The sequence below is a fragment of the Diadema antillarum genome, unplaced genomic scaffold, assembly GCF_040938485.1.
Source record: "Diadema antillarum isolate AM-2024a unplaced genomic scaffold, OU_Dant_1.0 seq00001268_RagTag, whole genome shotgun sequence".
Classification (NCBI taxonomy): domain Eukaryota; kingdom Metazoa; phylum Echinodermata; class Echinoidea; order Diadematoida; family Diadematidae; genus Diadema; species Diadema antillarum.
The window spans coordinates 199,637-213,423 of NW_027272050.1; the positions used below are offsets into that span (position 1 = coordinate 199,637).

The following is a 13,787-nucleotide window of genomic DNA, read 5'->3' on the forward strand; positions in this document are numbered from 1 at the left end:
ACCATTCTTTTTCTTTTTATTTCTTTTGTTTAAAAAAAAAATAAAGAGGAGGCACGCGCCTGGTGCGCCCCCTCTGGATCCGCCATTGTTGACCCGTTGACCGTCGTTCACAGTGGTACAGCAAGCACGACAGGCGAGAAGTTGGATTCCTTGTCTTGAGTTTTCATATTTTTATCTTCGTAAACTTATTTTATGTAGATCTATATAATATTTGTATGCACTTATAGATAGCATGTTTTTGCAGGTATACGTACATATGGTTGTTTTATATCTATTTCATGTACCTATTTGTATTTATTTTATTGTACTACCCAATGAAATGCCTATCCACCTGCTTGTGCAAATGGTTATTGCTACTTACTAATAATTTTGCATTATTTTGGACACGGAAATGAAATGAAATGAGTAAGCATTTCAAAGACAAGACTATCCTTGCACCTGCTGAGTTAGAAAATGTGTCACGATAAAATCTATGCGGTTTAATGAAGAGGACAAGTGGTGATCACAAGACGTTTATAGAACGTGTGAGAGTGTATCTTCCAGTCATATGGCTCTATAACAGGATAGAATTCCGTGAATGCAAATCTGTGAAAAATAGACCTGAATATTTACCGTCACCTTTCACGTCTCCAAAATTAGAAAGCTTTCTCTTTCTGTATTTTGGATCACGGCTCCGAATGACTTGGCACTTGTTCACAAGAAACGTGTCGAAATGGATGAGATGGAGGAGGGGGGGGGGGGCGGACCGATAATAACAAGATATGTCAACATCGCTACTGACACTTTGCTGGAGGATGGAGCACCCGCACACGAAGAGGAAGCTCCCCTTTAGTCGTCCGTGTCCCCAGCCTCTACCTCCCGAGGTCCTCTGCTTGTTGGCTCGGGGTGCTCTCCTCCCGAGCGTGGATAGTATTTAGCTAGTCTGAAGGACATTCTCATATCTTCTTTCAGGGGCTTTTACTTTCACGACATCACTCTAAAGTATAATTGTGTAAATGAAGCTGCAAAGTCATCGGCTCCTCGCCACTGCATATGCCCTAGAGACCGACATTTTCATCAGGAGCTGGTTTTATCAGTGCTTGAATGGACTTGGCGAATCCGTCCTATACGCCCAAGTTGAGGTCACTGACAAAGTTTGTGCGGCAATAGAGAGATTAAACAGAAGAGTGTGAGGGATATTGATAGCAGAAGAAAACTAAAACCCTACAAGAAAGGTGGAGGAGATAAAGAATAGAGATATTCCGATATATATATATATATATATATATATATACGCAAAGATATCCTTCTTGTTTTAAGTTAATGTTAATGTGTGCGTATACATATACAAGGCGTCAGTAGGTTGACTTAATATTACAAACGTTTTATTCTTGTCTTTTTGTTGATCATTATAGAATTTCACAAAGCTAAGTTCATAATTCAACAAACCTTTATATGACCTTACTCGTTTTCGCAATAAAATCAAAGAGTAATGAACTCTCTCCTTTTTCTATCTCTCCTACCAATCTCCAATTTCCAATTCCTCTTCTTCCTCTTCCTCCTCCCCCTTCCTCCTCCCTATATCCATTCATATTTTAGGGATTTCATCAGAAAGGTCGTGTCCCATGGGCGATCCACCAACGTGTTCGGCCGCCTGGAGACAGGCGAACTAACAGTCATGCAGGTGAGTGTGTGCGGTGATGCTCTACTCAATCCAAGTTTACTTGGTAGAAAAGCTTTGTAATAAACAAAAAAAAAAAGTTTATAAAGAATCTGAGGTGCATGCTTTAATGTAGTTGCTACCAGTGTCAGTGATATACATTGTAAAAATTAAGGTAGGTAAATTTCGCTTGAGAAAACGTTTGCTAAATACTTCAAAGGAGTATGAAATCTATGTCTGGCTGGACTTAAAAATTACCATATCATTTGGCTATAGACAGTAATGGTTGAATGAAACGTTCGGCAAACTTTGGGTTTTTTTCTTTCTCTTTTTAGCAGGACGACAGTGGTTCATGGATGTTTTGATGACAACAATATCATATCAAAAGAAGTCTTTTGCTTCAATGTTTTTCTTCAGTTAAAACCATACCACACAGTTCAGTTAGCAAAGTTCGAATCAAAATAAATTACTCATGCAATAGGAACTTGTATGGAGACGTTTGAAAATGACAGACAACATTGGTGAACCAATAAAAACAATCCCAACATCCGGGAAATGGAGTACATCACACCGTTTGCTCCAAAGCTAGTCTTTGCAAGGAAGTTTAGGCTGCTCGAGATAACGACCAAATAATTTACCTCGTTATAAGGAAACTCGGTGAAGAAACATTAATTCTATTTTGATTGACATACTGCATCGTGTTTACACATGAACAGGCATTATCATTACGTAACATTTTCGTCTTTATGATGTATTAAATTGTCTGGGCGTGCGGTCGCGGAGTGAAGGGCATCAGAAGCGATAAGTTTTGCAGCTACCAGCATCTCCTTCCGATACCTGTTCGTCACATGTTCCAAAGCATTTCCTTGTTGAGAAGGTATACAACCCGTACAGTCAGTATTTTATTTAATGTTTAATACCGCTAGAGAAGCGGATCGTGTTGCGTTCATCGGGTCAAATTTTTCAGATCTCATGGAAAGCCATGTGGATTGTAGGTTCACGGGAAATGGAATAGGCGCCTAGAAAAGAACAAGGAATCAATTAGCAGCTCGATTTAGACACAGAGTCTCAACGCCAAAAACTCCCACAGTACTACTTGTGTGACGATGAATCGACCCCTTTGCAATTTGTGTCACATTGATTTGCGAAAAATCGTATGTTCCTTTTTCCGCGTGACGTTGCTTGTTTAATGGAGAGGAGACGAACTATGAATACATTTATAAATTTATACATTTATCAAATATACAGTGTACTTTATGAAACTCGTGCATAAGTGTCATACTCATTTTGTGTGCGTTTTAGGAGGAAAATATTCTTCCCATTTTCATCGCTTTAATCGTCATTATCGATATCACTTACCGTCGCCAAAATATCATTATCTCACTTCCCGGGTTTTTTTTTCACAACTTTGTTCTTCTCAAAATCTGCACGTTAGCCTTTGTTAAAGACTTTCTCGTTGTATTTTATTGAAAGAAGAGCTAGCAGAGGGTTGTCAGGAGAGACAGAGGCAAGCCACCAGGCAGAGGCAAGCCCCAGAGAGTGGGCCTATCGATTTTTATGCATATGAATTGACGAAATTGGCCCTTTCAATGCTGGTTACAAAAATGCAACCAATCGGCAGAGCTCTATTCGAACAACTCATGAATATGCATTAGACAATGCGACCGACGTGCAACTCGTGATATTCTAATGGTCTATTCAAGTGTCTCACTGAATTATCATATGAGAGGAGCACTTGTGAGCCTGTCTCCCAGTTCATGAATAATAATCATATTTGCAGATGTCTCGGTTTGGCTTTTCTCTCTCTCGATTTTCGCCACTGTGAAAAAAAAGGAACTGCGAGAGTCTTAGAAAAAGGCTACTTTCAATCAACAATCACGACCATGGGAATGATTGTTGTGATCATGTTCTGCTTCTATTGGCAAAGTTACAGCTTTCGTTGTCATTGTTTATTGTCATCATTCCATTCAATTAAGAAAAGAAAAGAAATGTATTCTTAATTTGTGTCTGGGACACTGTGGAATGTGGCAATACTCGTTTCCATTTCGTCTTTGTTTTCAGTTAATTCTAAAACATTGCCACTCACTTTAGTGCTTTGTCATCCGTTTGCGTCAATTGTAATTCAAATTCGTCAGTCACAATAGTTGAGCAATAGACAGCAAAACCAATTCCGTCTATTGGAAGTAAATGTCGTCAAAGTTCCACCCAAAATTTTCACCTATAGCTACACTTGTATATGGAATAATGCTACAAATATTGCCCTAATCGAATTGTTTACTCATCACTTTTGCGCCGCTCTTACACATAAAAACACACTTTCTTTTCACTGCAGTCATTTGCTCACCGTTCGACCTACACACAGAAAAATAATATCTGCATGAAGGTAGCATGTATGACCACAGATACAGTACCTGCATGACGCGATCTGGTTTACCCTCTGTATTCATAACAGTCGACTAGAAAATATTGAATCCGTTTGAAAAAAAAGATACTCCGAGTAATTTCTAACTCGCTCTGTGGCAAACAAGAATTTCAATGCTCAATTTTCAAATTTCATTCACAAAAAAATATGAACTACAATTAGACGAAATTGGACATAGGATCTGAAGGCAAATGGCTCTTGATGAAAAGGTGACGAAAATGAGCTGGAAAACTGATATTGTCATAACTGTTGGTTCAATATCATCAACATTATTAAGTAAATGTCATGCACCTTTGCTTTTCAACTTATTGTATTGTGATTATACCATATTTTGACAATTCAGACCTAGAACGTGACTGTGTATTGTTTTGTTCATTTATATGTATTTTTTTGAAAATGAATAAATGAAATGAAAGAAATATGAGAGCTAGGGACTCTAAAAATTGAGAGCATGTGCTTAAGATTTCTGACGGTGACGTCTATCCTTTAATAGTGATAATAACAATACATGTAATAATAATGATAATAATAATAATAATAATAATAATTTACATATTTTTACCGCGCTTGATACAAAGTTTCTAAAAGTCTTACAAAATTCAAGGAGGTAGTAGGGTCGCTCAGTACCTCCTTGCAAAATTACAATCATAAATTATTACCATAACATACATGAATCTTATGTTATTAAACATAACTGAACTGGCTTCCAATTTCCTTTCTTTGACCAACTAATTACATTAAACCTTGGACTTTAAAGCTGAAAAAATCGTAATATTAGGTACCAAATAAAAAGTCTTAAATAATGATCACATTACATATCAATAATGATTAAATAGTAAGTTTAACATGCATGAATATAGGAAATAATGATATAAAGACAAATATCACATCCAATTCTACTAATTTTGACGAAATTTTTGACACACATTATTCCTCTTGAGCCAAGTCAGTTGAATGAGCAAAGTTTGAGGTGAAAGTAATTTTAGCTCCATCTAAATTTAGGAGAGCATTATTTCCTACCGGTAACTGCAGAGGATACGTGGAAAAAAGAAGCCATATCAAAATCATCATTGACTCTATTTAACCCGACGCAGTCATCATGATTGGTATATTATCCATGATTGTGCGTAATATATCAATTCTTTCCTGAATGTATGATTAATCAAAATCGTTTGTTACCTTATATCTACTTTGTGAAAATGCAGAAATCAAATCAGTTAAAAATCAAATAAAATTAAATCAACTTAAATGAAAAGCACTTAATACTGTGTATAGTTGCATGGGTTTGTTTGTGATTCAAAAGTACCTACATGTACCATAGAATATTTAAGTTATATCAATGTCTATAATCTCAAAGTATTCTGACTAACCCATGGTCTGATAAAGACGTTTGTTGTTGGATACAAACTTTATAATAATACTGATGATAATGCAAATAATGATATGATTATATCGTCAAAATTCTGCAGTGCTCTTTAAATACGCAAAGCATCGTTATCGTAATTCTTCATTTTGGTCTCCCTGTTGTCGCTCTCAGTTCGCCGCCGAGTTTGAGAGGGAGTGTCGACTGGTCGCCGAGATGAACGACATCGACTTCCCCGAGCAGTTCAACGTCGACGAGATGATGAAGTTCAAAGACCCCGAGCTCATCCCAGAGATGCTCAATGCAGTCGCCGTTCTGAGGGAGAACGGTAAGAGTGACCCTTAAACCTTTTCTGTGCCAATGAGTCAAATGTGAACAAATTCCACACACAAACCTATGGGCAGGAAATAATGTGGCATGCAGAGGGTTCATTGTCACCTTAAATCTTAAGTTGTCTCCCAATTAATTAGTCTCTGCCCTGTTTAGATTTGTTTTGTGTGCGCGTGTGTGCGTGTGTGTGTATGGTTGTGTGTATGTATCATAAAACAAAAAAAGTATGTGTGTGGTGGGGGGGAGGTAATGTTTTCCTTAGTACGCATGCGCATCGCGAGTTTTCGTAATCGTAGATTTTGGTGAAAGTGCGTGTATTTTCCTTATACCTTTAGTCGAATAATCATCGCAAGATGTAGCATTTCCTTTGGATATCGTTGTGTATTGACTGATTACTGCGGACATGTTTCTATTTCTTACTTCATTAATAGTATACAAATATCGACTGCTGCAGAGGGAGATGGTAAAACTATTTGCACCGAGGTGATTTCTCAACAGTGCTATGTCCCGAGACGAAGTCGAGGGACATGTCACTGTTGAGAAATCACCGAGGTCAAATACTTTTACCATGGCCCGAAAGAAAGCAGTCGATATTTGTTTTATATCCCTCTCGAGCATTTTACTAGAGTGATGACGGTTCCCTTTTGGAAAAATGTGCAGGTTTTCTGAACGTTAAATCTAACGTTAGACCGTAGCAGTGCAGCAGCAGTGCGTGCATGCAGCGCGTAGCGAACGACACCGCTGCGCTGTACTGTATAGGCCACCGAGTATTACAACGTTGTTGATTCCTTCACACGGGCTACACTATCCCAGCGTGCAAAACTCCGAAAGATCGAGGAGGTCCAGGACTACGTTAGAAGTAGGCCTAAAGGGGCTTCGTTACCCAGATCATCTTCAAAATCGGTTTTAGTATATTCGTAATTCGTACCTGATATGGTGTCCTTCTCCTGCGATCATTCCTCCGTTACTTGAAGCAGTCACTTTGTCAATTGAGCTGAACTGCATTGATCACACTAACACACACGCCATCGCATCAATGCCGTCGCGCATGCACCGCGCTGCAAGCTGCATGCTACCGCTAGCTGGCTACAAGCCACAGGACTGTCGCTCAAAAGTATCGCTACTGCGCGCACTGCGTACATTCTTAAGTGAGAAATGTAGATATCGATCACACGATCACGATTGGGTGCAGATCGTGGATTTCCAAAAGTACTATATCACGCTGGCTAGTATCCAATTGCACCGCATCCAGCTGCTCGTAGCTAGCTAGTAAAACTACACCATGTTCGTGTTCTGTGTAATCCTAAGGCAAGAAACTTTACATGAGGGATATAACACTGTATATGTAACGAGATGTATCAGGGTTTGGTCGTATAATGTGCAATGTAGGTATATCGTACGAATAAGGAGACAGATGGTGGACATTTTAGTCTCATCCCATCTGGACCAAGCCTTTTGCAAAGGCAGCTCGCTAAAATTTCAGCACACGCACACAGAGAGCAGTGGACTCGCACGCACAGCGCGCGACCGGCGAGCTGCACGAGTAGCGAGCGCGGTCCGATCCGATCGCTGTGTGCATGCGAGTCCACTGTTCGCTAGCGAGTCCATTGCGAGCTACCTTTGCAAAAGGCTAATCTGGACCTCGAGAGGACGTTTGATTCGCATGAGATTCATGTACTATTATATAGACAGGTTTGCTTTTCCTTTCTGTCAAATTGTCTGTGTTGTTGAGTGACGATTGTCAGACGAGTGCAACGTGATTTTTTTAATGTTATTATACTGACGGGTTTGTTCGTAATTTAAAGGTTCGTTATAATCCGAAAATTAGATAAGGTCCGTTTATATTCCATTGAGCTTCTTGGTTATTCTTAAACATACAGATTCCCTATACATGTACCTAGATGTTGGTTAATCCGAAAATGAAATAGGGGTATTAGTCCAAACATTAATGGCGTTAGTCCGAAGGTTCTTTTATCCGAAAATGGAATAATGTTTGTTAATCCGACAATGGACTAAGGATTGTAACTTAAAAGAATGAAATAATGTTTGCTATTCTGAAGGTTACTCGGTAATCCGAAAATGAAATAAGGATCGCCATTTCGAAGGTTGGCGCTGTTCGGAATAAAGAAACTTTTTTTCGGATTATTATTTGGCAGAGATGTGAAATTTCCATGAAATCACACTAAAGCAGGTTCTTGTTGAAGTACATCGAATTTGTACCTCATTATCATCACTTGATCGTGCTTAATTTTCCCTGTGATCATGAGTTTCTGTACATAGAAATAATACTAAACACACAAAGCAGTACATAAGCCCGACAAAAGGCCGCAATTCAACAGCTTTTCGGCCCATTAAACAAACAGATGAGGAAGAAAATGTCTTACTGCCTGATGGCTACTTACCATTGAGAAAGGGAGGCCAACTAAAAATAAAGAGTAAAGAAAAAGAATAGGACAGCAGAAAGGTCGCTCTTGTATTATCAGCTGGAGCGTGATGCGAAACCCTTAATCGCATTAACTGAGTGTCCGTATTAAACGAGTCTTAAGCGAACGACATAATTGTCACCTGAGAATGATATCAGAGATGATGACTTTCGTCGAAGGTAACACCCGAGTAAGTCTTGGGTGAGGATGACTATGTAATCTTGGCACCAAATGTATACCGGTAGGTTCCTTGAAGGGCCATCAGTGTCTTATTTCATTCATTCATTCCTTCCTTCCTTCCTTCCTTCCTTCCTTCCTTCATTCCTTCCTTCATTCATTCATTCATTCATTTATTCATTCAGCCATCCATTCATTCATTCATTAATATTTTTTTATCTGATTCACTGATATTTTTTTTTAATCTGACAAGATGGCTAGATATAGCCTAGTCAGCTGCATGCACCATGCGGTCCAGCAGATAATGTTGAGTGAAGTGTTCCTCCAACACGAATTCTTCGTCTCATCATCAGTGTAACACCTTTGGAGGTCATTCACAATCATCTGCCACCGTACAGATGACCACTGACGTAATATTTCATTTACCTGAAGTAACAGTTTGATACAATACGAAACCGCCTCATGATTGTCGTCATTATCTTCGTTTCCTCGTCGTTCTCCTCATCATCTTCGACATCGTCGTCATCATTTTTATCATCAGACGATGTTTTCATGATTTCTTACACATCTCCTTATTGTATGTGTTCAAGAAAGACCGTACTCGCAATGTTTGTGTTGAGAAGTACCTCTAATGACTCTGCGCTTTTCTGTTGGCGATTGGGCGAAAATAGTCTCTACTTAGGAGAGGAAATGCGCCATTGAGAATAGCCTTCGCACTCCATTTTCCTTGCGAAACGCCCCTAAGTGTCATGACACGCGGTAAATTGCTTCGGATCCCTTGCAAGTGCTGATAAAATAACCCGTACTCATACATGTTGGCCGTTTGATCAAAATACTTTCTACTTTTTAAACAGTGAGCTATACAGTCGAACCTTGAAGATTAGAAAACCATGCGCAAGCTTGATTTTCTTGTGATGGTTCGAAAGAGAATAACTGACATGGTTTAGGTTTAAGGACTTCTAAGCAATTGCGCAACACAAAACGTTCGAAATCATGTTTTTGTGCGATAGACACTAAATGTTTCATAAGTGATCCTACAAGTCCTATTTAAAGAGGGATTCCAGTACATTTATAAGTTAGTCTGATAAGGAGTAAAATCTCACGAGTATAAACAGTGGAAATTTGATCAAAATCGGATGAGAATAAAGGAAGTTACGAAATTTCGAACTGAAGTTTCTCTAATTTCTGCGGAACAGTTGATAATGATTATGCAAATGAGTGAGCTGATGTTATCACCTAACAATTTTCGATTGATCGTGTGCACACACAAAGAAAGTAATGAAAATTCAATGTTTCTGTTTAAAAGTGTAAATAACATGATAAAATGAGTTATTCCTGGTTGAATGACTTCAGAATGGTGATCAGTTAGACATCAGGATTTAAGACTGGGACGTAATTGCATTTGAATGAAAATATAAAGATTTCAGAATTTGATGTACAAACTATTCTTCAGCTGGTACGTACCCGATAAAGACGCATATACCTGTACATCAATTATACTTTAAACAATGTTAAGAAATAAGAAATAAGATATACAGACAAACCTGAGGATACAATACATTGATAAAAATACCCCCCCCAAAGCAAGCAAACAAACACACACACACACACACATTAATGACACGTCCACCAACATCAATAGAGAAATACCGTGTATAAAGCGAGTCTCGGTCACTGTCATTGTCACCTTCACAAAGCATGTTATAAGATTCGACACACAAGTTATATCTAAGATGGACCCTGTTCGTCCCCTCTGGTCCTCTAGGGTAAGGGATGGGGAAGGAAAGAGCAAGGGGTGACTGGATTAACGGTGAGGCGGAAGACAGTGACAGCTTACTATATGAGCAATCCAGATGGCTGTCAGGTCCAAGTCCAGCCTCCCATTTTCCCCCACGATGTAAATTGATTTTGAATGCCGGAGTAGAAGGGGCATTTCCCCTCACCAGCCATCCTTTCCGTCTGGCAACACTTCTCGTTCTCCCTCCTTCCAACCCCCCCCCCCCCTATCTCCCTCTATCTCTATGTTTGTGCCTTTTTTTCTCTGTTTTATTCCTGTTTATCCAAACTGGAGGTGTCAACCTTTTGGATGAACCATAATGATTGAGATGAGATAGAGAGATGAATTTCTCGTCACGCTAGCACCCAAAGTTTAGAGGGAGAGAGCGAGAGGGAGGGAGGGTGAGAGCGTTGGTGTCGTAAGAACTTACAGGCTCGTCACTCGTTGATGTAAGGTCTTGCTCGAGTGATTTTTTTAAAATAGTTTTGTGTATTTGTTTACACTAACAGAACACTTTCATGATAGGACCTTCAAGCTGTAATAGGGTCAGGCTATAGGAAGATGTCTTAACTAGTCGGAAATCCATGACAGCGTTCTCGATTGAGTAGGTGTTCATGACATCTCGACGTGGGAACTGAATGAATTTCTTCCTCTTCCGATGAAAATGAAGGACATTCTAATTTCTCCTTCTCCAGTTATCGAGGAGACTAAATTCAATTATACAAAAATATAAACAAAAACCCAAACGAGTTCTGATGCCAGGGATGAGATACGTGAATAGTTGATGTACTGATTTTTCAGGGAAGTTTGAAAGGAAACGAGAGGGGGGGGGGGGGGGGGGGGGGGACACCACTGAATGGGGGAAGACAACCTGGAATCTTCCCCTCTATTCCCTCCTCAGCATACTTAAAGGGATACGTTTTGGGCTAATTGATGGCCGCGTGATGGTGGATGGTGTGGTAAGCACATAAGAAACATCCCACGTAAACATCACATGATGAATCGACGAGACTCTATAGAAATCCGATTCCTAAATTGCTGCAAGAAAAAGAGAATCCCCCCCCCCCGAACGAAAAACATCCAAAAGAAATCGAATCTTTAAGGTGTACCTTACTTATATATTGACTCTGACATTCATCCATTCATATTAATTGATAAATCAATTAGTTAATTCATTCATTCATTTATTCATTGTTAATGAATGAATACAGAAATAAATTAATTCATTCATTCATTCATTCACCACGAATGCATTCATATTTGATTATTGTCACAACCTAAATTTCAGCTAGTATGTATACTTGAAACAACAAACTTGAAACATATTTCTCGAATAAAAGCATGTTAAAACAAATTTCGGTATTTTAGGCAAAAGACCTAATTTCGATGTCGAGGCAGTGTCGGCAAGTTGTTCCTTTTTTTTCAAGAAACTGACCCCCTCCACGCTCCGCGCAAAATACATAGCCTGCAAAGCTTCAGAGAAAGAGAGTTCGGATGGAGAGAAAGAGAGAGAGATAGGTAGATAGATAGATGGATAGGTAGGTAGATAGATAGATAGATAGATAGATAGATAGATAGATAGATAGATAGATAGATATAGGTAGATAGATAGATAGTAGATAGATAGATAGATAGATATGTAGATAGATAGAATGATAGATAGATAGATAGATAGATAGATAGATAGATAGGTAGATAGGTAGATGGGTAGATAGATAGGTAGGTAGGTAGATAGGTAGATAGAGATAGATAGAGAGATTGGGGGGGGGGGGTAGCTGAAAGTGAATTCGGTCATTCGATAGCAGTGCTTTTAGTTTGAAATACGATAGCCACTTCGAAGTGTACATAGGGGGCCAGGTGGAAGTATGATGTCACATTCAACCTCGGCTTCTTCTTTGACAGTGTTTAGTTCCGATTCTGAGCTCTTGCACTTCTCTCATTATACTCTTCATATTTTTCTTGTTATTTACTTCTTGTTGACTTTTTTTTAGGGGGTGGGGGAGAAGTGGAGGGGGGGTTTGGTCGGAGTGAAGAGAGAGGATGGGGAGGGGATGATGAGGGATAGAAAAGACAAGACTTTTACAACATCTTTCGAAGTTTCGAATAGGCAATGGATATTTGAGCCGCGTAATCCACGCATGGCATGTTTCCTTTACTTATCCCCACGACACCAATTATGCGGAGCAAAGCCCCAGACATGCACAGTAAAAAAAACCATGGAGAATTTTCGTCTCGATGATTCGTGGGTGGCATGGCAAGTTCACGGGCGCGCACCGGTTTGAAACGGGAAGGAAAATTCAGTTTGTAACGTTCCCGGTGAATGATTATTCTTTGATAAGTGAATTTTCGATTGCTTATGGGTTCAGGTGAAATCCCAATTTTGTTGCAACTTTTTGTCCACAGTTGTTTAGTCGAACTCACCGCACCTTTGGCATTACAGTGAAAGTTCGTGTTGTGTCGTAGCAAAATCTAGGAAACATTTGTCATCATCAAACTCATCCCCCAACCCCCCCCCCCGAAAAAAAGTAGTAAATCATCGCACTATATATAACCTAAGTATTCTCGCCTGAATTTTCGTCAAATTCCTATGTTGTTGTTACTGAAAGAATAATTGAAAATAAATCTAGAGAGTTTTGAGAAAGAGGACGTGCTCATAAAAAAGAACTGACTTTCACTGTGTCAAACTCAATCTGTATTTCGTTTCAGAAAGAAACAATCATGACAATAAACACTGCTTTCTTTATGGAGAGAAAATACATGACGTGTCTGTGAATGAAGTCAACTGTGACAGGTTTATCACTGTGTAAGAACTCTCAAGTGAAATAAGTGATATTTTAAAACCTGTTTCGGCACCTGCCATATTTGTCTTGTTTTTTCCTCACATAAATACTGTTATGTGGTCATTTTGTCACTGATTGATTTACTGCTTTCATCATCTTTATTTGTTTATCATCATTCATCTATTTTTGTATAGGTTTCAAGACGTGCGCACTCACCAATAATTACATCGACGATTCCTTGAACCGAGGCTACGGAGCCCGAGGACTCACGGCGCTCGGCTTCTACTTCGACGAGTTCGTGGAGTCGTGTCGACTCGGAATCCGAAAGCCGGACCCGAGGATATTCGACGAAGCTCTGTCGCGACTCGGCACAGAGGCAAATCAGGTATTGATGAAAAAGAACAAATTGTCATAACGACCAAATACACATAATGAACAACACGAGCATGCATTCAATTAAAGCAAGCGCAACCGTACAGATCTTTCGTGGAGAAAATACTTAAAGCTGTTTACTATTGGGAGCAGTGATTTTAAGAATGTTCGAGATATCACATTTGATGCATATGAGTAGGTCAGTTGTATCATAAAACATCCTACCATATGAACATTTCGCAATAAAGCCTAAAATATAAGGAGAAATAAGTACTTTTCTCAATAAACCATAACTATAGATGGTTTAGTCTAGAAACATTTTATTGAAACTATTGTTCACATTTAGTATATTTAACAATACTTAACATTGCCTATACTGATTCATTTTTTTTTTTGCATTGCTTGTTTCTATCGCTAACTCACATTTTAGAACTATTTTGAAGCACTAAAGCTGGGTTTTTGTTTCATCTACAAATGACATATTTGCAACAATATTGCTGAAAT

General features: G+C 39.0%; 1 protein-coding gene across 1 annotated transcript in view; it reads left to right on the forward strand.

Annotated features, from left to right (window-relative positions):
* Positions 1–13,787, forward strand: part of LOC139745461 (bifunctional epoxide hydrolase 2-like) — a 75,041-nt gene that overhangs the window by 28,190 nt on the left and 33,064 nt on the right. Inside the window, exons 2-4 of the mRNA XM_071655851.1 lie at positions 1,579–1,663; positions 5,599–5,752; positions 13,106–13,296. Coding sequence (XP_071511952.1) covers positions 1,579–1,663; positions 5,599–5,752; positions 13,106–13,296 — 430 coding nt within the window. The remainder of the gene's footprint in view (positions 1–1,578; positions 1,664–5,598; positions 5,753–13,105; positions 13,297–13,787) is intronic.